At 37.6% G+C, this 25013-nt stretch overlaps 1 protein-coding gene across 1 annotated transcript; it reads right to left on the bottom strand.

The window, feature by feature from the left end:
- Positions 1-123: 123 nt before the first annotated feature.
- LOC143876005 (aspartic proteinase Asp1-like) lies at positions 124-22904 on the bottom strand. Its single transcript, XM_077377604.1, has 12 exons — positions 22522-22904; positions 22297-22417; positions 12944-13371; positions 12687-12843; positions 11974-12056; positions 11772-11868; positions 11516-11588; positions 10767-11036; positions 2349-2473; positions 1773-1874; positions 1575-1672; positions 124-791 (listed from the first exon to the last, which is right to left on the bottom strand). The coding sequence occupies exons 1-12, from the start codon at positions 22779-22781 to the stop codon at positions 599-601; spliced, it is 2007 nt and encodes a 668-aa protein (XP_077233719.1). The 5' UTR covers positions 22782-22904; the 3' UTR covers positions 124-598.
- Positions 22905-25013: the final 2109 nt, after the last annotated feature.

Genomic DNA, 25013 nt, shown 5'->3' with positions numbered 1-25013 from the left:
CTCTTAAACACCTATAATCAAAGGAAGCATGGCAAGAACGCATGCTCCCTCACAATTCAAGGTCTCAATATAGCTAAATTAAATTCAATCATGCCACTAAAAAATTATCCAACCCCACTAGAAAATCAGAAATAAAAATGCTTTTCATTCACACCATAGATTATTATTAGCAAAAGAGTTGTATGAATACATATAATCAGCAGATGACTTGCCAATATGTATTGGACAAACTGTTAATAAAAACAGTATATTCTAATCCTTCTACAAAACAATCTTTCTTTTTCCTTTTTATCAGCATGGGTGCCCAAAAATCCAATGCCACTATGAAAAGCATTTGATCGACACTTTAAAGTGATGGGTAAAGGGCAGAATAAATAAGCATCCAAACAAACCATCAGAGTAGCCTTCTTTCCGCTGCCCTTCAATATGCCACCAAGAAAATGCGGCGCTTCCTGTATAATTTGCATCCCATGTTAACTTGCACTGCAAAAATAGACATATTGAGAGACTCCGTTACACCCTCGTCAGTGAGATTTTCATTGATTTTGGAGCTTATGGTATGGCACTGTCGTTGGTTAATGAATGGAATACTACTTTATCATTGACTCGTCCGACCAAGTTCGAGTGGCTGGAGCTCTTGTTCGGGCACCATAGCACCTACGGGCTTGTATCTCGAAACCAATTGCCGATTGTGTCTCCAAACATAAAACCCAAGAGCAGATGAAAAACAGAGCACCACAGCCACTATAACTCCAACAATCACTGCCAAAATATGTTGCCTCCACCATGTTCTGCAATCCTCCGGATGAACATAGAAGAAAAAGAGGACGTAATAACAAATTAGAAAATGAAAGTGAACAGATGGTGCCAAATATATTATCTGTACCAGAAATAGGAAAACTGTAATTATGGAATTCATGGAATGGTAAGTGATGAAGGCATTAAAAAAAACCTAGACACCTATGATTTTACACTGGAAAATAAAAAAATACTAATACATGTAACAGCCTTCTTTCTTTTGAACTGGAAAGCAAATTAGCAACCTCTGACCTCACCCTAGAAAAAACCATATAATAATAGATGCATGAAATCCATTAAAGTATATTCTTTTGAACAACAAAGACAAATCAAGTGCCCTATGACCTAACTGTAGAAAACATCACAGGCATGCTCTAACTTTGATTTTTCCCCATAGAAAAGATGAAGTTGAAAAGAACTGTTCACTACACTCCATATGATGATCATATAAATAGGATGCAATTTTCAACCATGATATCCTTAATCAATGAAGTTCACAGGAAAAAAAAACAAGAATGCATGAGCAAGTAAAACTAGATCAAACAACATTCATTCAGGACATTAATTGTTGTTTATGCCCTTGCTTATACTGTACATGAAGGTTGTAGTACAAGAAATGTGAGGTTTTTTTTTTATTGCAGAGGAATAAATATTTTTTTAAAAATAAGATAGACAGACTACAAATACATTCTGATAACTTAAAAGTTCTCTTTCCAATGCAAAGAATAGTTAATAAAGGGCGACCCAAATTAATTAAAAAAAAGAAGCAAATATACCTTTTCAATGGTGGTTCAACTTTCCATTCAACCACCTGATAACTTCCAAAGGTATCAGGAAGGCGTACGCGGTGATCAGTTAAGCGGAGGATTATGCTCTGCAGAAATAACATTATGATGGAGGGCACAATTTAGAAAATGATCAGAGTCCCACTATTTATTTCCAGGTGATCCTCAATTGCTAGAAAACAATATTACCTTTGCTGTGGTATTAGAAATGTAATCAGAAGACCCTCCTGGATATATACCCCATCTTACGAGGGATCCATTTCCTTCACTAGAAGAACTCAATAAATGGACCTGGAGCATTCATCTAGTCATCTCAGGCATGCAATATGCTATCATTTAACTAGCCAATGGCAGGTAATATAGATGATTCTAGAACAAGTGTTGCTATAATCTATGTCACAAATATTGTTCTCAGGAATTTCTCGGCAAGGGAAAATCTCGGGACATCTTTTTTTATTTTTTTGGGGTTTATATCGGGAAAAACGATAAAAATAAAATTATTTAAAAATATATAATAAAAATATCGTAAAAATATCAGGATAATATCATGATATTATAGCGATATTTTATGATAAAAAATGAAAATATCGCTATATTTTAAAAATCTATGGATTATTTCGGGATTTTGTTGTTTTATCAAAATGTTGAGATAAAAATGCGATATTTTGAAAATATTAGAGATATTTGTGACATCGGCTAATCAATCAGAGAGTATACATAACAGTCTGGAGCTTGCTATTAAAAACAGAGAACGTTTTGATTCACCTGAGACGTATTAAGTTCTAATTCCTGTGCAATGTGTTCTGTAAGTTCTGAAATGTGAGGCACCAGGTCCGGGTACTTTATATCCAAGGACATATCAAATGTTATGAGCCCGATTCGGAACTGACCTGAACATCAAAGGTAATATGGAATAACATTAGCCGCAATCTAATCAGACTTCCCTGAATAGCAACTCTTGACATTGTGTGGCAAACTGGTTTTTAACTTAGTTGGAAGTAGAAATGGAGGTTCCAAAATTCTTAGCATTGCTATAATTGGCTTATGATAACATAAATACTTGGGGAATATTATAAGATACAAAATGAAAGTACAATAAGAGCAAAAGGATCCAAAATAATAATGAAGGCATGTTTTCTGACATAAGAGCACATGTGCAAAATATCTTTAAGCAAATCATGTGTACTGCACATAAGGTACAAAGTATTAAGAAGAAGAAAATGTTAGGAAGAAACATACTTGGACAGTTTAAGCTTATAGAAAATTAGTAAGAGAACTAACATGTTTATAATGTTTACCCCATGGATCTAAATTTCGGTTTCGGATTTCATGAAATTTTGGTTTCGACAAAATTTAAAACCATGGTTTACCCACATCTATATCAGTTCGAGTCTGGAAATAGCAGCTATATAGAAAATATATAGGGCCAAAAAAGTTATAAGTCCATTAGTAGTTTTGTGATCACTAATAAGATGTAATGGCACAAGCACATGTAGGACACCTTTATTCTTTTCATTCTTAACCAATTTGGTCACCTGCTATGTGCATACAGATGTATAAACCTCTCACTCCATGTTTCTTGGATGTAAAAGCTAGGAATTAAACTCATCATAGACACTTGTAGTGACATAAAGAAGCATTGGAAAACCATTCAATATCTTCATATTTTTACCTTCATATTTTCAAATGAATTCACAGCTCATATACATCCCAGATGACAAAACCATGGTTTTAAATTTCGGTTTCAGTTTCAGTTGGAAATTGATGTGTAAATCTTGTAAAATCACAGAAACATACGCAAATGATAGAATTTAAAGATGAAACTTTAGAAAATACTAGGATTAGCACAAATACACACTTAGAAACCATCACATAAGCAAGACAACAATCCATAATGGTTTAAAAACATTGAACACCTAGTGAAATGCACTGTCGTGCATGTCTGATACTTCACTACATACCAAATTTCATAAGCAATTGATATAAATATGAATACATAATATATATGAAATGTATATATTATGTATACATAATATATGCACCACATTTCAAATGCAAATCATATAAATATAATTATGTAATATGTGCCGATATAGTATACACTCTTACACTTACGATTTGGTTTATGTATTTCAGTCGTTTCATGCCAGTTTTGGTGAAAATTTAAAACCAAGGACAAACCATGGCATCTGCCCTTCAAAGATATGGATCTTGTGGTATTGCGACTATGCCCATTATTTTATTCCCAAAGGAACCTTGGGATTTCACTAATTCATGGTAATTCATGGTTGTTGCAGTCTCCAACAAACATTTACTTCTTCTCTGTCCTATAGATAGCGCTGTAGCTACAAGTTCAGTGCAAGATCATTAGCCTAAATTATCTTCTCATCAGAACAACTCAGGCACTCAAATTACATCAATGACTACATATAACCATAGTATGATTTCCTCTACATACTTTTCTAATCTAGGCGACTACAAACCTATGCATTGTAAATTTTAGGATTCCATGCAAACTATGTTATGCAAAGTAGTTTGGAGGAATTGAGGTGCAACAATGTTCAATTATTCGAAGAGTACGAAGATGAAAACTCAATGGTGAGTTCTCTCCAACCTCAGGGAGGGGGGTGGGGCATAAATTTGATAAGTATCACAAAGCGGGCAACTTATGCCAACAATCAAACCCCAAAAAGATACACCTTAATATGCCAACAAATCGTTTGAGGAATTTCCTTCGGTACACACAGTGCTCCGTAAAATATCCATAATCTCCCGATAGAAATGCCTAAATCTCCACAAAGGGGAGGACTTTGTGAAAATCTAGGCCCTTGTGCTACTTCCTGCACAATGCGCTTTTCGAATTCTCAGAATAGATAGTTTTGACCTATGCAAGTTCTTGTGGAGAAAGGGATGTGTTGAGACAGAAGTTATAGTTAGGAGCAAGATTAAGATAGTGGATCGATTTTTCCTATGATTTGTGGACACGGACACGGGTGTCGTGTGTCGACACGGCCACGGAGTGTCGAACACGGCGAACCCCCAAAATTTAGAAATGGGGACACGGCTAAAATAGAAAATATATTTATGAGACAACAGCAAAAATCAGTTAAAGAAGAGCTAAAAAAGAGTTTATAATAAAAGAAAAGTTAATAATAAAAGAGGTAAACATAATATGCAGTAATAAAACAGAATGTCACACTTCACACGGCACAAAAACATGTCCACACATCCACATTAACTAGCAGTACATTTAAAAGTGTCCAAAGGAGTGTGGACAAGGGTGGACACGCGTGTCGTGTCGGACACGGCAGGAAACGTGTGTCAGCAATAAATTCGAAGTGTCCGTTAAATCATAGGATTTTTCCCATCTAGGATTTTGTTTCAGGGAAATTCTCTCAAAACTATTTAAGATGGCTCAAAGAGGATTCATGTCCACCCTGGTGATTCAGGCATTATTTTAAAGTTATGGACATTTTATCACATTTTGAGTGTTCCTTCACCCACCCACCACACAGACATAGAGAGACAGAGAATGTGGGTCATAGGGATGAAATTCAACACTCACAAATTTTTCCAACTTTTTTTTCTTCTCCTTCCCTCTTCTCTCCTCCCAAACCTTGGGTGGTCTACTCCAAATCTTTCTTCCTTTTCACTATAGCTATCTTTTGAACCCACGATTTTTAATTTAGATGTTCAATCATTACCAACCTCAGAATTAGGTCGTTAATTGTTTGTTTACAAAGAAGATTTAGGCAAAGTCGTCCCAATCAGTACCAACAATAGTTAACTGAGGGACACCAAGTGGCTACTTCCCCTTCTCTTTTTTTGAAGAAAAGTCAAAAACAACTGAAACTCATTACTAGGGGAGAAGTTCCTAATTGGGGTCTCCAAAGACACATAGAACTATTTATCGAATGGGGTTCCATTACCAAAACATTTTCAGGTCTCCTTCGCGGATTCTTCTTTTCCATTTGCCTTTATTGGTAATTAAATATGAAGTTTGGAATTAGCATGGCAACCTCACCGTAGATCCTCATTCTTTCCCTAGAATCCTCACATCTCTGAGATGACTTTTCCACATGCCTTTTTTAGTAATTAAAATTGAAGTTTGAGATTGGCGTAGCAACCTCATCGTATATCCTCATTCTTTCCCTAGAATCCCCAAATCTCGGAGATGGGTAGAGACACAAGGTTTAAAATGTTGTTCTCGGTATGCATATTGGTCATCACGAAAATAGAAACATGTCGGTTTCGGTCATATATTTTGGTGGAAATTCTATAAAATCACAAAAATTTATAGAAATGCATACAAATAATGAAAATATAAATTAAAACTTCAGGAAATGCCAGAATAAACACAAATACATAAGCACAAAAACCCTCAATAATGGTTTAACAAGATCAAACACCAAACGACATGCGTTGTCGTGCATGGTTGGAATAATATGGTTCATTCTAAATTAATACAACACACACAACCACAGATACATATCTTTCAACCACAGATACATATTGAAGTGGCTAACTCGAATCAGGCAGAGGTGCGTGCAATTCATCAAGGCATAAAGCTTTTAGTACGTGAAGACTAGGACAAAGTTTTGTTCGAAGGGGACTTCCTCAATGTTATTCGATGGTTGAGTCGCACCCATATCTTTCCCTGGAGATTTGCCAACTTTTTGAGGAGATCAAGAATACTTTGGGAAATTCATCTATTTCCTTTAGGCATATTAAGATAATGGCAAATGGGGTAGCAGATAAACTTGACAGGGAAGGAGTCCATTTGGAAGCGTTTGAACCGTTTGACTTTTTACCTCCTTGACGCCCTAATCTTGGTTGCTTTTATTCCTTTGTGTTCTTCGTTTTCTTTGTTTTTGCTAATTTACTCCACCATTTTAGCCATTCAAAAAATATATAGGAAAAAATCACTCTATTCATTAATTTCACAGAGAAAATACAATATAATGATGAAATTTAAAAGATTTTCTTAAAAAAATAAAATGAAATAATTAGGTAGATGATATTTTCACCCCCCCCCCCCTGCATTAAGCATGCGCCCCCCTTATAATGTGATTTGACGTCAAAAAGCATTAATGTTGCCCACTTTTCACGTCAAATCAAGTTAAGGGGAGCGTGCGTGTAAAGCAGGGGGGGTGAAAATATCATCTCCCAATAATTAACTGACGAATTGAAAAAAATTGATGTTGTCAATCAATAGATCAGGCAAGGATAACTCAAATATAAAAAAATTACAAGCTAATATGTATATATGATAAATTTGTTTGAAAATGTGAAACAACCAATTACTCCAAGAGCTAACTTTTGAAGAAGGTGTTATTTAATCTTTTATATTGTAACACTCCCCCTCACTGTGGCCCCTCTTTTTAGGGTTGGCCTACACGTGGCATATGTGGCCCCTCTTTTGGGTTTTGGCCATTGCATGTGGATTTTTGCTGTCAAGGAGGTTTGAACTCGGGACCTTTGTCTCTGATACCATGTGAAACAACCAATTACTCCAAGAGCTTAAGCTTTCAGAGAAGGCGTTATTTAATCTTCTATATTTTAACAGAAAATATAGTTTTTCATACTTTAAAAAGAATTTTCTAAGAAAAATAAATAAAATAATTATTTTTTAAAATTTAAAAATCTGACTCAATCAATCATCAGATCGTGCAAGAACTCACATAGAATTAAATTAGAAGCTAACATGCCTATATGATTAGTTTTTATTCGAAAATATACTTTTTACAAATTTTTAAGATAAAAATCCATGCACTAAAACACCCTTGAAATGGTACTTGATGTTATAAAAATTGGAGAGCATTTTTCATTAAATGGTATGATATATTCGGATTTAGGGCTGTCCCACAGGCTTTTGTTAGTTATCTGGATCCGATTGGTAACTTTTTAGGTGATCGGGATATGAAATATGCCCATGAAATCTAGTAGTGTGTCTAGATTATGTCCATTTAAGTTTGGATTTGGATGGTCCATCGGACTGTCTGGGCCATTGACACCTCCTTAACCAGCTAAGAGAACAACCTGCCCCTTGGATTTCCTAGATGTGAGAAGGAAAGCCATAGGAGAAAAGGTAGAATGTTGGTCCTTTCCAAGAGAGAATCAATTCTGAATAGGACTTTGACCATGATTTGATGGCCCCGCAGAGCCCGCGGATATATGAGCCCATGGGCAAAGATCTAGGCTTGGGTCAAGAGCGAACACATCTTTACAAAGACTTACAAAAGAAACAGACTAGGTCATGATCCCTAGATAAAAACAACAAGCTGCCCAAGCCAGCAAAAGAAATGTCCTAGCCATATCTCCTTGGGATTATGCCATGCATACCCACATATACATAGGAAGTAATTACAATTTATGCTTAAATCCTCTGTTAATTTGAGCAATTACAATGTATGCTTAAATCCTCTGTTAATTTGACAACAATCCTCCATGATCATTGTCCTCTTGACAAAATTTGACCACTAGCCATTTGACTGCCAATCATCGACTGATTAAAAACCTCGAAAACTCCAACAATTGGGCATCATCAGCTAACTGTGAGGAATCTCGGCAATTCTAAACCCTAAGGACCTATCCAACTCCAAATATGAAGTGTGACTTGCAGATTGCAGTAAGTATCCCCGTCACCTCGACTCCTATCATGCTCTTGTCTCTACAGGAGTTATCAAGCATGTTCTCCTTCTCAAGTACCTTCTTTTTCTTCGATTGGAGCAACGTTATCTACTTGTCATCATCTAAATTCCAAAGGGAACTACATTAGTCGTAATGAGTATGAGGCCACTGCAAAGTCTACATGAGCACCGAGGATCCTTGACAAAGGTAGAGGAATGCAAGGTAAGGGATCTAACATTGTCCGTGGGTCTTGGTGAGACGTCCTCCAAGCTGATGACTGGAAAATGTTTCCCCTTATAAGAAACTCCTACCTCGAGCGACCTCATGCTAGGAGAAGTCATATCAACTCAAAGCAAAATACTATCAAATCTACTGTGGGCAAAGGTACCCAAGAGAACCCTAATCATCCTACCCACCTTCCTATCTCGAGCAGTGAAGACAATATTAGTCCAACACTGAAGGTGGAGACCAAAAGTCACCATCCATTGCATTACTATGCGCTTGTCCTTATGATTTTCATCATACATCCTTTATCCCTTTTCGTGAGTCTCCAAGGTCCACAAGATGTTTACTTCCATCCTAACCAAGCTCACAGTGGGAGAGATGACGAGCATGCATCTCTGCCATGTTTGACTGCCTCAACAAGGTCTCCAACACTAGGAGAATATGAAGTAGGAAGCCCCATTAATCAGGGCCTTTGACTCCAAGAGATCATTTCATCAAGGGGGACCACATACCCCCTCGAAATTCGAAAGACTAGTGAAATGGACACGACTGAATCACCAAAGGGATGTTCAAAAAGGGATGATTGCCAAAGGGATTCTCAATGTATGTAAACCAATGTATCAATGTCTCTTCAACTTAGTTCGCTAACCTCCATGGTTAATCAACTCCAGATCTCATCCATATCCTTCCGCTAAAACAGGACCATAAAACGAAACATTGGACCCAATGCTTTGGTTCAAGATGTATCCAGAACCAAGAGAGTCTAAGTTCATCATAAACTGAATTAAAAATGATCCTCCATTACGACACCAATCAAATAATGTCTTCTAGTTATAAAACAAGCCAGAAGCCTTGCAACAACTATGCAAACAATTTCCATCGACCAGGTCGGGTCTAACTTTACCAAGACATGTGTCAACTTTATTAAGAATTCTGCAATTATTTACTCAAGCGACTCCACTGGAAAGATGACATTCATTTTTATTTTTATTTTGGCTTGATTGGATTCCAGATTCTCTGGTAAGGTTTCCAGTGCCTTCTCCCTATGGAAATCTCCATCCTCATTATGAGATCCTTCACAACAACAGTATGAGTGAAATCAAACTTGCATTGAAAATCAAATGTGAACTGACTGAAAGATAGAAGACTATTCTCGACTCTTGGAGCAAGGAAAACTGTAAGGATCGAGAAATTGTCAAAAGAAGTGGACAAAAATATTTTGGCACAGCAATGCTATGCTATGTGACAATTATAAGCAATAAGTTCATTTTAAAGCGAGAATTATTTGATAATTATTTGACACAACATTACCCCGATAAACAATTTGAAGGGGAAAGAACAGAAACAATTTGATTAGTGTAAACAAGGAATACTCTTCCCGACTCTTGGAACAAGGAAAAATGTAGGGACAGAAATTGTCAAAAGTGGACAAAAACATTCTGGTAGCACAATGCTATGTGACAATTCTCAACTCAACAAAGCCTTTGTCCCAAACTAGTTGGGGTCAGCTAAAATGAATCCTTTAGAAAAATTTCATGAAGAAGGTGAAAGGAATCTACCCTGCTCTAATCCCGGCTCTAGTTGGGTTCTTCTACGTGGATCATTTTCTTCCATTCTATCCTATCCAAGGTCATGTTCTCTGTTATGTTCCTACCTATCAAGTCTTTCCTCACTGTTTTTACCCAAGTTGTTTTCGGTCTGCCCCTACCTCTTTTTACTTATCAATTTGGCACGAGTCACTTCTTCTCACCGGAGCATCCAAAGGCCTACGTTGGATATGTCCAAACCATCTTAAGCGGTGCTCTCTCATCTTATGGAATGCTCACTTATCTTAAACTCCGCCTGTGTTTTTCACAGCCTGTCCCAAGCCAGGATAAAGGAGGGTTGGCGTCAGGTTGGCAGTCGGCCGTAAAATTTGCCACTCCTCTATGAAATGAGTCCTATAGAAATGATATGTGACAATTATAAGCAATAATTTCATTTTAAAGCGATAATTATTTGACACAACATATCATTCAAAAGAAATATATATTTGACACAACATTACCCCCGATAAACCCAATTTATCACAAGAATCCCTATAGTTCTTATTTGCGCGGCAATATAGCAATAGTTACCATTTCTTACATATAACTCTATATACCATTTAATTTTAAATTTCTACTATGTTATTATATATACAATTATTTTCATTTTCTGAAATATCTTCATAGCAAGAAAAAACCTAACTTTAAAATTATCGTGATAAATACCCAAGCCGGAAGAACCCAAGAACAATATTTGCCAATATATAACAAGGATCATTTGCAAGCATGCAGCTAACTAGACCTGGAATTGTGTTGTCTGGCAGTCCACTAGGAGAAGGCGTAGGCGCCACTTCTATACTTGAATTACTGCTATTTGAAGCTGATGGTATCGGCGAAGATGAAGGCGGTGCCGACGAAGATGAAGGCGGTGCCGGCGAAGATGAAGGCGGTGCCGGCGAAGGAACTCCAGGGAAATGCAGCCTCTCCCATAGTTCAGAACAGTTAGTTTTCCAGAATCCAATCCTTTGATTCTCACGATCATAAGTTACAAGAGTATTTCGGACAATGATTCCTGTACAAAAGTTAGAAATGATCAATAATATAAACATTGTTTCAGTAACTAACATAGGAAGGTTGGCAGTTAAACATGAACGGAAATAGAAAGACAATTATCGTATATTGAGAACTTGCAACAAAGCCGGCATATTGAAGGGTAGAGGAAATAATGCAACACATATTGGCATGTATTTCCCAATGTTATTGTTAAATAAACCGCATTTTTTAAAGCTATGTAACACGGCCTCCCCATGAAAATTTACCATGTTAGAATATAAAATTTCAGATTCAAACCTTTCTTCTAGTGTTTTTAATTATATATGTACAATTAATTTTGTGTAATGTACTCTTATTTAGGTAATTTACATATAGTATATCCTTGTATATATGTATCAGTAAACAGATTTCTCAGAGGCAGTGTCTGACAACTTGTATCCATGTCTTCCACCAACAGGTCAGTATCAAAGTTGCATATGTATCATGCATTAAACATACCTCCTAAGAGAGTAGTTGGATCTTTTCCATTCTGAAAAATTCCCAGGCAGTAAGCACCATGAACCTTTGAATGCTTCATAGACAGACAAAATAAGATAACAAACATCAGAACGAAGCATATAAAGTGAACATTGCCAAGAAAACCAACACATGTAATAAAACAACTTGAATGCTTCTAAAACCGATTTCATCGGCAACCAAAGGCTCTCTCATTTTTACTATAGAAAGTGGTGCAAATAATTATTAGGTCCCTTACTCGGAACAAGTAGTTCTCTGGAGCCAGTGATAACTTTTGTCCATTGCCAAAAACCATTTCAACCTCTGGAAAGGCCTTTGAGAGTTGGGAGACATCACTGTATGCATTTCAAATAGAATTAATAGTTAAAATCAAAAGAAATGAAGACTCAGGCAAAGGTATTGTCGAGGTTTGAGCTTTTATTTTGAAATAAAGGCATTACCTTCCAGCACCAGAAAAACAGATATCATTATAATTTGGGTCCGGACCACGGATCTGTTTAAGCGGATGTAATTGCTTCACAACCTGAGCATTCAACAAATAGACCATTTTAGGATGGTCGGCCGTAACAGACAGATAAGCTAGTTGAATACATATTTTGACAGAAAATATAAGATTAGATTTGACTTTTGAGACGATAAATAATGCCACAGAATTTTTGTTGTTTTTTTTTAATGGTAAATAACACCACAGAATTGAGCAGCACGCATCATTTAAAACACTATCATCAAACATCCACCGCACCATATTTGCTTTCTATAACTGTCACCCATAACTGGGATCGCTCCTCCCCATATCTCCATAGCCACTTCCCTAAGAGTGCATTATTAATTCCTTTCAATTTCCTGATGCCTAGCCCTCTTGCTTTTATGGGCTTACAAACACTTCTCATCCGACCTACCCCAAATAGATCTCCTGAATTCTCTTGATGACGCTCATTGGACATTTGAAAACCAATAGGTGGTAAATCGGAATATTGACTAGCACAAATTTGATTAGGGTGATTGATTCTATCCACTTCTTATCTAACAACACACACACGCACATTTCTTATCTAATAATGTGGAGAGCAAACAACGGAATTACAGCAGCCCTTGTGAAATGCGAACTTGCCTTCAACTATATTAACGGAACTTCAAAGCAAAGGAAACTTACAGCATCCTTAAATGCTACAAATGCAGCTTCTGGCAGGTAGGCGTAGGTAGTGCCACTATCCAGGACAGTTCCATGCTTGCTATTAAAGATCCTAGGGTTCAACTGCAATGGCTTCTTGTCCACATGTATTTCCTTCAGCTCAATATTGTAATATGGACTGTTGCCATCCCGAGACTAGAGTAAATGTGTCAGATGTATCAAATGTTTACGGAAGTCATAATTATGACCTCTTATAAAAAAAAATCAACGAATCATACCTGCGAATAGGGTCAGAAGGGGAAAAGACCATTTCATGGGGAGGAGAAATTCCACCAAGAACCATTGCACCCCCGCCAACATCCATCCCACCATAGCATAAAGAAAATGAGTCAGATATTACACTCTTTTCAACGAGTTGATCCATTATACTGAGCTTGCCACGGCCGAGACCGATAATGCCATCGGCATGTTGACTAAAAAGATCGCCGGTTTCAGTATTTTCACAACCAAAAACAGCACGCTGGGGTTCAAGTGCGCTTTCCTTGCCGAAAGATACGATATCATTACCAAGCACCCCGCTGCTAGAGCTCATTTCCGCATACTGCCTCTCGTAAACACACTGCACATTGTCCCTATCACAAGAACAATCCATAGTGCATTTTACCGGTTGGTAAGTGCTTGACAAATCCGGCTGGAACCTCGGATCCTGGATAACCAAAATGAGCATTCAAGAGTGAGAAGAAATAAGCAAAACTTATCTACAAGAACACTACAGCCTGGATAATAAATAGCTAAGGTAGTAGAGTACAACATATTTAGTCAAATCAACAATATCATCAGGTCTCCCTTACATCAATCCTCATCTAGTCAAATAAAGAACAATATCAACAAACCCCCCATCCCACCCACCATCCTTTGTCTCACACAAAACACACACACACACACACACACACAACAAAAATGAGCATTTTAATAAGTACAGAAGAAACAAATAGAGCAATCAGTACTTGGAGAACAAGTAACTGTGAGATATGCATTGGTAGAACATATAGTTGAATCAAACAGATCTCTCTCCTCCCTGCCTCCCTCATCTCTCTGCTCTAAAAGAATAATATAACACTGGGAGTGCATTTGTGTTGCAATTTACAGATCATTCATTGTTCGAATGTAGCGGCACCTGCTATTGCCATTCACAAGTGTTTGCTAATTACTGATTGCATGCTCTAGTGGAAGACAAGTTTCAAGTTCCACCTGAGTGTTTCTGCAAATATTTTTTAAAGGTATTAGAGAGTATTAATTATCAAGGGATTTGCAAGCGTTCATCAGGCATTTCACGGAGCATCTGTTGAATAAGAAGGCAGCCACCTCATATGAATTAAATGAATAAGACAAAATATGAGCCTATGTGGCTGCTCAGGTGGCTGCTATATCATGCAACAGACACTCCATGAAATGCCTACTGTGATGGAAGCTAGCAAATCCCAATTAACAAATAAGTGTCTATCACCACCTTACTGTTTGATTCTCAAGTCGGTAAAGGAGACTTCTTTTGAATAAATTTCCAACCCTCTCGTTCCAATGACTCTTTCCCCCTCTATCCTTCTAAAAAAATAAAATAAAAATTATTCTTAAAAAATCACCTCTCTTGCAAAAAAGAGGGCAAATAACAAAGGGACCAGTAAATTAAAGCACATCTCTCTCTCTCTCTCTCTCTCTCTCTCTCTCTCTCTCTCTCTCTCTCTCTCTCTCTCTCTCTCTATATATATATATATATATATATATATATATATATATATATATACACACACACACACACACACACACTAAGCATTTTTTTTCCATTGTCATTAGCCTTTTTTTCCTGGAAAAACTTTTATTGGAAAATATTTTCCCCTGCAAAATCACTTGCCACCCACTACAAAATTGAAATTGCCCGAATTAATTTGGTCCCTTTATTAATTTTGATCCCCACAAAACCAAATTTCACGCACACAATTACCCATATAACTTGTTAATTTGGCTATCAATTTGACTTTGCCACCCTATACCAAATTTCGAATTTCATGCTATTAATTTGATTTCGTCAATTTGTGTCAATTTTGCCTCTACCATTTATTAGGGGTGTCAACTAATCCACTTCGGATCGGATCCACCTATGTCTTTGTCACGATCCATTCAAATCCCTTATCGGTCGGATTGGATTCAGAGTGTTCTTCGGATCCTACTTCTTGTGTCCTGGTCACGATCCATTTCAAATCGGACCGTCCATCGGAGTGTCCTAGTAGTTCCTACTTACAAAACAACAAAAAATCGCAGCCTTCTTCATTTGAAATGAACTCCAAAACTTCCTCAATTCAAAAAAGAATTAGTCACTATATCTAATAATAACCCATGATTTTGATGAAGAATAGGATTTATTGTTGAAAAGAACTCCATTGTTCGAGGGTGCGCGACGATAAAACTTTTGAGTAACTAATCCTTGTTGAAGGTGAGTGGCAAGTTTACAGGAAGAAACAGTAATCGAATAGAAAAAGATGCCTGGAAAAGGGGGGAAGTGGAAAGTTGTAGGCTAAGTAATATTTAGTTCATTTTTATGAAAATACTCCTCCTTTAAGTATTAGTATAAGAAATATTTTGATGGTATTTTACTAAAAGGATTTCGGATCGTGACTATCATCGGATTTTTTTGCCATGTCTAGATCACAATCCGAAATTTTTCGGATCTTACGAAGAGGATCCATAATATGTCCATGGATCCTTCTCATGTGCCCAGATCCTGTTTATTCAGGTTCGGATTCGGACGGTCCATCGGACCGTCTGGGTCCATTGACACCCCTACCATTTATGTTTGATACCAAATCAGTTTTGTAGATATGGGAGAGATATCCTACTAATTTGGAGAGAGAGAAAGAGAGGGAGAGAGATTTTAGTAGATTTCATTGGAGATTTTGTAGGCTTTTTTTAGTGTTGTCAAAAGAAAAAAATTGCAGCATCTAAATAGTGCCTCTCTCTCTACTAAATTGGTAAGTAATTGAAAGAAAAAGAGAGCTAGATTTGGCAGATTTCTTTAGAGATTTTGTAGGCTTTTTTAGTTTTCTTTAAGGCTCTGTTCACTTCTTTTCCCCCCAGAAAGGAAAGGAAAGGATTTCGTTTTCCTTGGAAAGCCTCTTTTCGATATATTTAATCGGAAACCAAATCTCGAGTAACAGGGAAAAAGTCAATTTCCATGTCATTTTCAGCTTCTAAATAAGAAATTTCACATCTGATAATATTTTTCCCTGGAAAAGAAGTGAACACAGAAATTCTATCTTGTCAAGGTCTTGTCAGGGAAAAAAAAGGCTATTTTCTAGGGAGAACAGCACCAGGGAAAAGAAGTGAACAGAGCCTAAACTAAAATTATTTAACAATTTTTTTCCTATGTTGGAGTGTTTTTACAACTCACGCATAGCATGGTTTGGGCCAGATTTGATATGGTAGGTCGCACTATTTTGCAGCCATGAGTGGGCCCACTCCACTCAAATCCATTCCTAGGATGAGAAATGGATTTACATAATGTTTTGATTATGGTGGGTCCCACAATCTCCACCCAACCCCTATGTAGGGTGGGGCCCACTATCCATGTTTTGACGATTCAGACCCAATATTTTACAGAATGCTAGTGTGTGTGTCTTTTACGAGTATCATGAAACGTGAGATGTTGAGCTAGACGTATAATTCTTTCATTCAACCGAAATGGCATATGTTCCTAAATATGTAAGGTTACTAAATGGGCTGACAGAGAAGATTCCATATTTGTTGGATTAATATGGACTAAGAGAAGATATTTCCTACATTAGTAACCTTACATTACGTTGATTGGCTGTCTAAAGCCAATTTTCCATATTAGTTGATTGTATTGTAGATTTGTATCCTAAAACAACAATAATGCAAATCCATTATTTCCTATGACTTTCTATATAAATATTTGAATTTTCCAGTGAAAGGAAATATTTTTCATGGTTCCTCCTCTCACGTTGTTGGTCACAGTTTTAGAAAACTGTTTTTCATCTCTCTCTCTCATTCCAGTAGTCTCATACGTCAGCTTGTGCCTCAGTCGTATTCTTTTGTCGGTGTTAACATCTAATTCTTTGGTTGTCTTCCTACTCATTGAATCATTCATCTACCCCACTCTCATGGCTATTGATTCGTTTGTCTCTGCTGTCAACCAACAAGGCAACATTCTAGCTAGTGTCACTAATGTTATCACTATTGGAACCTTCACACCCATCGATCCATCTTCCCCATAGAACTTTGGGAAATCGTGTTACCAAGGTGCTGTTGCTTCAATTCATGCTTTACTTAACAGACAGTGAATTTCGATTGATGGCAAGGTGCCACCAATTGCATGTTGGATGCTTGATTAAAGTCAAGTGAAAGAACATGGATATCTGCATGTTATTGTAAGCTTCAGAATTCCATGAGTCCTCTTAAGTCCTCAGATGCCTGAAGTTGAGTCGTATGTTTACTCTCAATTTAAGTTTTGTAATACCTGAGCAAGCTTAATTCGTTGAATGTTGGCCATTTGCCTCAACCGAAACTCGTCATGCACTATAAGTATCAGTCACTATAGGTCTCGGTTGATGCCCAGAATTTAGAAATTTAGTCCAGTTCATTTACATTCCTTGCTGCCATTAATGCCTGGGTGATGCTTGATTAAAAGTCACAAAGTTTGAAGATCAAAGGCCTTTCGCCATCCTCTGCCTTGCAAAGTCCAGTTTCTAATGCATAAAGAGGGAGCTTCTTCAGGTGATTTCAGAAAATTTTCTAAAAGCCCACATGGAGATCGAGGCGATTGAATCTCTGGATGGACTGAATCTAAGCACAATCCAAAATGGTGAGAGTATTTCCATGATATATTTGACCAATTGATTGTGCATCTATCCTTTGTTAAATTCTCCCAGCTTCAAGACCTTATTCGGTTCAGTTATCCTTAACCCCTAACTACTATAGGGATTGGGAATTGCATTTGTGTGACCAAAATCTGCTCGAGCAAATAGTTACTGTGCACTTGGGCTATTGAATATTGAAGGCACAGCTAGCTTGTTCATCAATTATTTGAAGGACATTGAAATTTACTTTCTGATATTAGCTTTCGTGTTTTATTAGAATCAAAGGTTGGAGATCACTTCAGTGAATTTAACAGTATCTGGATAGGAAAGTTCAGTTTCTGACACGTTGATTCCCATGTGAATCAGCTATGACCTGTTTCTGAGCTTGTACAAGTGGCTGTTGTTGTTGCTCTTCAAGTGTTTGATCAGTTCTGGGTATCACCTGAGCTACAAGGTGTTTTACTCAAGGAAGCAGGATTCTTCCCTGGGAGCCTTCGATTCCCGTTTCGATTCCTGCTTTCAATTCCTGCTCTGGCAACCTTGGTTCTACTGAAGTCTGGAACACATGCTGCTTTGACCTAAGTCATTAAACCTAGTTACCTGCTTTGACCTAAGTCATTCAACCTAGTTACCTCAGTTTCTATACACATAGCACAATTGTCACATGAAAACTGATGCACTTTATTGATGTCCACTATTCAAGTGGTATTTGCGTCTATTGAATGTGAAACAAAATTGACTGTATGTAATAATGCAAATCATGTGCTTACTCTAATGCCTTCAGGACGGCATTGGAATTCATTCCCTATGTGTCTGTTCTAACACTGACCGTATGTAATAATACAAATCATGTGCTTACTCTAATGCCTTCAAGACGGCATTGGAATTCATTCCCTATGTGTCTGTTCTAATATTCTTATAATTTGCAAGATTCAACTTCTTAAGGATGTGGTTCTGTTGAGATAATTTTTTAGTGGAAGTTGGAAACTAGGCTTCTTCTTGCCACCGAGTTTATAGTTTTCATCAGTCAAGAGAGTGGTAAACATCAGAATTATTTTAGATAGGTGTGCTTGCTATTTGAGCACTTGATTGGGCTTTACATTAGCTTCTCTTTGAGAAGTTTTGGACCACAAAAGAAGGGCACCTTGAGAATTAGCCCAGAAATAGCAGAACTAATGTACTTGCTGTGCACTTGCCTCATTGATAACGGTGGTGGAAACCAATCCATTAGCCTTAAAACATAGCCCATGGAATCTGTGTAACTGCACTTATTTGGTCAGGAATTGGACTATGTTCATGTAAAGTTGAGTGTCTTGGATGATTGTCAAGTTTTGAACAAGAATTAAGCCCAATTGAAGCTTGTTTCAAGGGTGAGCTTCTGAAGGGATTTTTGGAAAAGAATGGTGCATTGCAGGAGACTTATAACATGAATAGTAACACCAAGGAAAGCAGGCTTCAACATACTGCAGAAAGAACTTTGTCTGCCTTGGGTGATAGAACCCTTGACAATGAAGATCCCCTTGAACCTTAGGATTGTGGAATGACAAGTGAGTATGAGGGAAATGATCAAAATCAACTAAGCTTTGCAACTCCTAAAACCAATGGACAGACCATGGCTTATTGGTTCCAGGATGTTTTCAGTATAGCAGCAAAGTATGATGAGGGGGCTCTCTTTCCAATTAGTAAACACATAGGAATTTATTATGGGAGGTTGCAGCAAATCATGCAAAATGAGAAGGATAGGCATATGGAGTTCTTGAAGCAGTTACAGACAGTAATGCGAAGAATTTCAGCTGCCACATTGCTTCGGGTCATTTCATCTTTCCTTTCCTACATGTTCCTGCAAACACAAATGTATCCAAAGTGGTAACACATCCCAATTTCGAATGCTTTCAGGCCCTTATCATGTTCTTGGTAGTGTTACTACTTACTAGCAAGGTTTTAAATTTCACGGTCAACCCCAAAATAAAAATCTGTGATACCCGAAACGTTACATTATTTCGATTTCGAAATTTCGGTTGGTGATACCTGAAACGTTACATTATTTCGACTGAAATTTTGAAATTTCAGTCGAAATTTCGATTTCCTGAAATTACGGGTCCGAAACTTAAGGAATTTCACCAAAAAATTCGGATTTTATTCATTCTTTAATATTTTCCCGAAATTTTGTATGGGATAAAATATTGGTTTTTTTTTATTTCGCCCCATTTCAACCGAAATTTTGGTTTCGGTGAGGACCGAAACACATTCCGAAACCGAAATTTGAAACCTTGCTTACTAGTCATAAAATGGGCCAGTTGCAACATTGTTCTCAACTTTGGTGGTTTGCTATCTCAAACGCATGGAAGTCCAAAAAGTTTTCAGCAACAAACACAGGTGCAGAAACATGAACAAATTTCGAACGAAATATTTCCGAAACCGAAAGTACATTGAATTCGAATTTTACATGATTTCCCCGAAATTCCGTTTTTCACCCTTTGTACAAAATTCCTACCGAAATTGAAAGACTCCCAACAAAACAGCAGAAATCTCCACCGAAATGACTGAAATTTTATACATTTCGGTGGAAAATTTTAAAAAAGCGGACTTTTTGTCAAAATTTTACATGATTTTGGCAGAAATTTCCACGGTGGTGGCCAAAACCGACATTTAAAACCTTGGGTGCAGAATCTATATGACAAGGTGCAAATTTGGTATCCTTGTTCAGAATTCGAGGACAAGAAGGAATGGCAGTTTATATCACAGAAATTCAGCCGTTTTCTAAAAAAATTCGGACTTATGGATGGGCAACCCAAAAACTATTTCTCAGAGTTGCAGATGGGCAACCAAAGAACTACCGGAAATTTTTCTTAGACAGAACTGAATTTAGAGCAGAGCATGAAAAACAGTGGCTGAAATTGAGTACACAGGTAGATTAAAATATGGGACAATAACGCAAGCTGCCTCCTTTATGTCGACTTGTTGAAGAAGGTTCGAGCTTGAGGACAAGTTATTTTCAAGAAGGGGAGTTTGATGCAGGAGCATCCCCTAAAACACATCAGTTCCTGCGTGGTTCTTAGAGTGTGCATGTGCGTGCACCGGCTCGTGTGTGTCTTTGCTTGTCCATGTGATATCTTGTTTAGTCATTTTACTTGTTGTAATTGTCCTTAATGGCCTTTTTTGTATCATTAGGTGTAGTTTAGGAGTTCTGTATTGTATTAGAGGCTGCATATAAGGCCCTTCCCTCTCATTTGTAATAAGTTTTGGAATTGAAATTTTTGGAAAGATTATCTTTGGAGAGAAATTTGACATAGAGTTTAGCTCTGCTCTTTACCCTTCATCTTTTATCTTAGGATTATAGAATCTAAAGATTAGAGTGCTAACATTTCTTCCATGTCTTTCAAGTCTTATCATTTCTTGTTGAAATCAAGAATCGTCGGGTGATTCCACATTTGATCGAGCTTGTGTGTCCCCTCACTCGTGGCATAGATCAAAGCATCCGATGATTCCACTCTTGATCGAGCTAGTGTGTCCCCTCGCTCGTGGCATAGATCAAGATTTATCTTTAAAAAAAAAAAAGAGCAAGAATTTTCAAATCTATCCGATCTCTGAGATTGCTGAAAAACGCTTCAGGATCCAACTACGTTAGTGACATAGTGAAATGGCCCATCTACATTTCATATGTTTTGATTAGTGAGGGAATTATTACTAATGATGACATTACGGGCATGAATTCTTTTGAATATAAATCCAAAAATAGTTTCCCGTTAAAGATTTTGGAGAGTCAAGAAGTTGAAACATTTTTTGGAGATTGAAGCATCCAAGGCTACTCGAGGGTATGCTCTAAGTCAAGACTAGTATACTCATAATTGGTCTTACAGGATCACCTAGATAACTTAAGCTAGTATACCTCTTGAGCTTAATATGAAATACAACTCACATAATTTTGAAACATTATGAGATGTGATAGTATATCAAAGATTGTTTGGTGAACCGACAGAAACTATGGTTACTCACACAGACAAAGCTCAAACCATACTTGTTATCAATCAGTAAGTTATTGCTCCTCAACGATCTCACTTGACATTTTCCCATCACATAGTTCATTATATCTGAGGAGCATCTAACAAGGATTTCTTTTACTTTTCCACCTAATCATTAGATCTTATTGCCAATTCAGATTCTGATTGGGCAAGATGCAGAGATAACAAGGCCCTACAAAAGGTACCATTCCCAAAAAAAAAAAAAAATGAGGCCCTACAACAGATTTTGGGTGTTTCATGGTTCTTCTTTTGTCTTGTGGAACGGAAAGAAGCAGGACATGCCAAATTTAGCGCAAAAGCCGAATACATAGATAAATCTTCTACTAGCTTATCTGCAGCAAAATCATTTAGATGCGAGGACAGCTCACATACTATTGGATCCAACTCTCTTCTTCTACCCATGGTTTTAAATTTCGGCCAAAATACCAAAATTTCAGATTTCAGCCAGGACCGAAACAGAAATTTATACCGAAATTTGAAGATTTGCACCAAAATTACCGAAATTTCCTCCGAAATTAAAATTTTCCACCAAAACTAAAACTGAAATTTCAAACCTGGCTTCTATCCCCATGTTAATTACTAGAAGGATCAAGATTCAATACATGTAGTCTTTCAATTCTAGGGTCACTATGTTTAACGCAATTTCTTCGTTTATACTTACAGATCAAAACCCAGATTTGAAAAAAAAAATCTCATTACGAAAAAACATGAACTGACAAAAGGGAAAAAAAAACTATTTACCTGATGAGTGCCACACTGTTCACATGTAGAACAAGGAACGTATGTAACAGTACTCCCCGAATCAACAATAAGCGCGAATTCCTGCGGTGGTGTTCCAATCCAAAGCCTAGTCGTATAATAACTACAAACAGATTAACAAATCAAACACTAAATTCATCAGATCCAAATAATATCACCATGAAAGAAACAACAAAACCCTAAAAATAAAATCCAGAAAAATTGTACCCATTTGTGAGGAGATCATCATAGAGTCTCATACGTGCGTTGGCAATTCGAGGCTCCTCTTTCTGAAGATGACGACGGTAATTCCCCGGAATGGAATTCCGGGACGAATTGGGAGAAGAAAGGATGAGAGGGAGAATCATGGAGGGACCAGATGGACGGACGAGATTGTATGGATCTACGGCCATGATGTTGGATAAGAGGATGAGAAGAACAATGGTAGAGATGGATCGTATACATGGGGTATACCCTGGCTCAGGCATCTGGATCCTGTGCCTAGGGTTTTTTTTTTTTTTTTGTTGTCTGGTCTGGTCTGGTCTTCTTTTGTTGAGATGGAGAGATGAAGAGAATGCAGAAAGAAGGACTGTTTTTCTTCTAATCTATCACCAACCGATGTAATCACCATCTATACCGGTGACTTTCTGTTTATGGGCAGTCATAAATTCAGCCTCTTCCAGGATGAATTCACCCCTTATTTTTCCAAAATGGAATGTGCACTGCAGCTCACACTATAGGATGATCCAAACTGCCCATTTGATGGGCCACAATGTAAATAGGTTGTGCCCCAAAAATCATTTCCATATGATGATCATAACCGTCCGATCTATAGAAGTTTACATAATGTGAGTCTCTTTTTAGATCGGACGGTTGGAATCATCCTATGGAAATGATTTTTAGAGCACAACCTATTAACGTTGTGGCCCATCAAATGGGGGTTTGGATCATCCTATTGTGTGGGCTGAACGGTCCATTTTGAAAAGTATGGGATGAATTTATCCTAGAGGGGGGTGAATTTATCACTGCCAATTATAAATAACTGAAATTTAAAAATAAAGCCAATATTTCTATTTTCCAGGATTAGACTTCCACAGGATTTGTCATTGGTTGGATTGAGAATTTATACCATGGGCAGCCGTGCATACATGTGCAACCCCAAAGTACGGTGCGGCCCACTTTTTTTGTGATCTAAAACCATTCATTTGTTAGGCCCTGACATAGGATTGTCCCAGCCCTCCAATCTGTTTCTGTATTGTACCGTCTATTTTAAACCTCGATGGATAGGTGTCAGGCACCTTACCGATACGTCAAAAGCTCCAGGGCAGATGAAACGCGTTAGGCAAGGCCCTTTAAACCTATCACACCCAGTCCCATACCTAGGCGGGCCCCCCCACTTAGGACCGTAACACACCACCACACTTCTGAATCCGCCGTCCTCGGTGGCCCACTTTGTGATGGCTTTCACTCTGGCCTTTTTTCCAAGTAGCCTTTTCCATAGGTCTCCCATTCCGTGACTCGAACACAGGACGTAGTGGTTGCTCTAAAACCAAATATTAGGTACCTTACCAATACGCTAAAAAGCTCTAGAGGTGATGGAACGTGTAAGGCAAGTCCCTTTAAACATGTCTCATACCAGGCTGGGTCCCACCCAGTCCCATACCTAGGCGGGACCCCACTTAGGACCATAACAATGGGATCATCCTATGGAGAAGATTTTCGGGGCACTTACCTTGCCTTTAAATGAATGGTTTAGATCACCCAAAAAATATGGGCCCCATTGTGCTTTGGGGCTGCAGGTGCATGCACAGCGGTTCACCATATAATTTTTCAGTTGGATTAATGCCTTTACTTTTATAAAAGTTGTTTTATTTCTTTTAGGGAAATGATTTCAACACAAACAGGTTTTGATACAAGACCTCATATTTCTTGTCTTCTCTACTTAAAGAGCTGTAAAAGGGGTTTCACTATCCCCAAAAAGCACTTACCTGACAATTAAATGCTAAAAGACAAGATACATGAGTGTCTTGTATGAAAACATAGTCGTTCCGAAATCATTTCCTTCTTTTATTGATTTTTCTACTCATGTGTTTTGGAAATTTTTTATTGGAAAAATATTTTTCCCTGGAAAATGACTTTTTCATGGATTCTTTTTCAAAAATTGCATACCTGCAAAGCCCTGGATTTTTTTTTCAAAGGAATATTATTAGGGAAATGTTATCAGCACTACCATATTTTGATGATTGCACTCCTCACTTTATTAAAAAGTACAGCATGGCCCACACCATAAGATGATCCAATCCGTCCATTAGATGGGCCACAGCCTAAATAGGTTGTGCCCCAAAAATCATTTCCATAGTTTGATACATATTTCCCTTAGATCCAAATATTCCTCATATTATTGTTGGGCCTCATAATTCCTGCGTAAAGACAAAAAGTTAGGAGCAACCGGAGAGAGTTGTCTTAAGAAGATACTGGTGTGTGGGCAAAGTCCAGTACATAGGGGCCACTTCATAGGATGATCCAAACCGCTCATCTGATGGGCGACAACATAAATAGGTTGTACCCAGTAAATCATCCCCATAAGCAAATCCTAACCCTCCAACCTATATAGGTTTCCATAACATGCACTCATGCAGTCCCCTACAAAGCAGAGTTAGGATTATCGTGTGGGGATGATTTACAGGGTACAGCTTGTGATCCAGGTTTAGATCGTCCTA

Source organism: Tasmannia lanceolata, unplaced genomic scaffold (genome assembly GCF_043159265.1).
Source record: "Tasmannia lanceolata isolate RefF3 unplaced genomic scaffold, GAP_Taslan_0.1 ptg000004l, whole genome shotgun sequence".
NCBI classification, from domain to species: Eukaryota; Viridiplantae; Streptophyta; class Magnoliopsida; order Canellales; family Winteraceae; genus Tasmannia; species Tasmannia lanceolata.
This window is presented reverse-complemented; position numbering and strand designations above follow the sequence as displayed.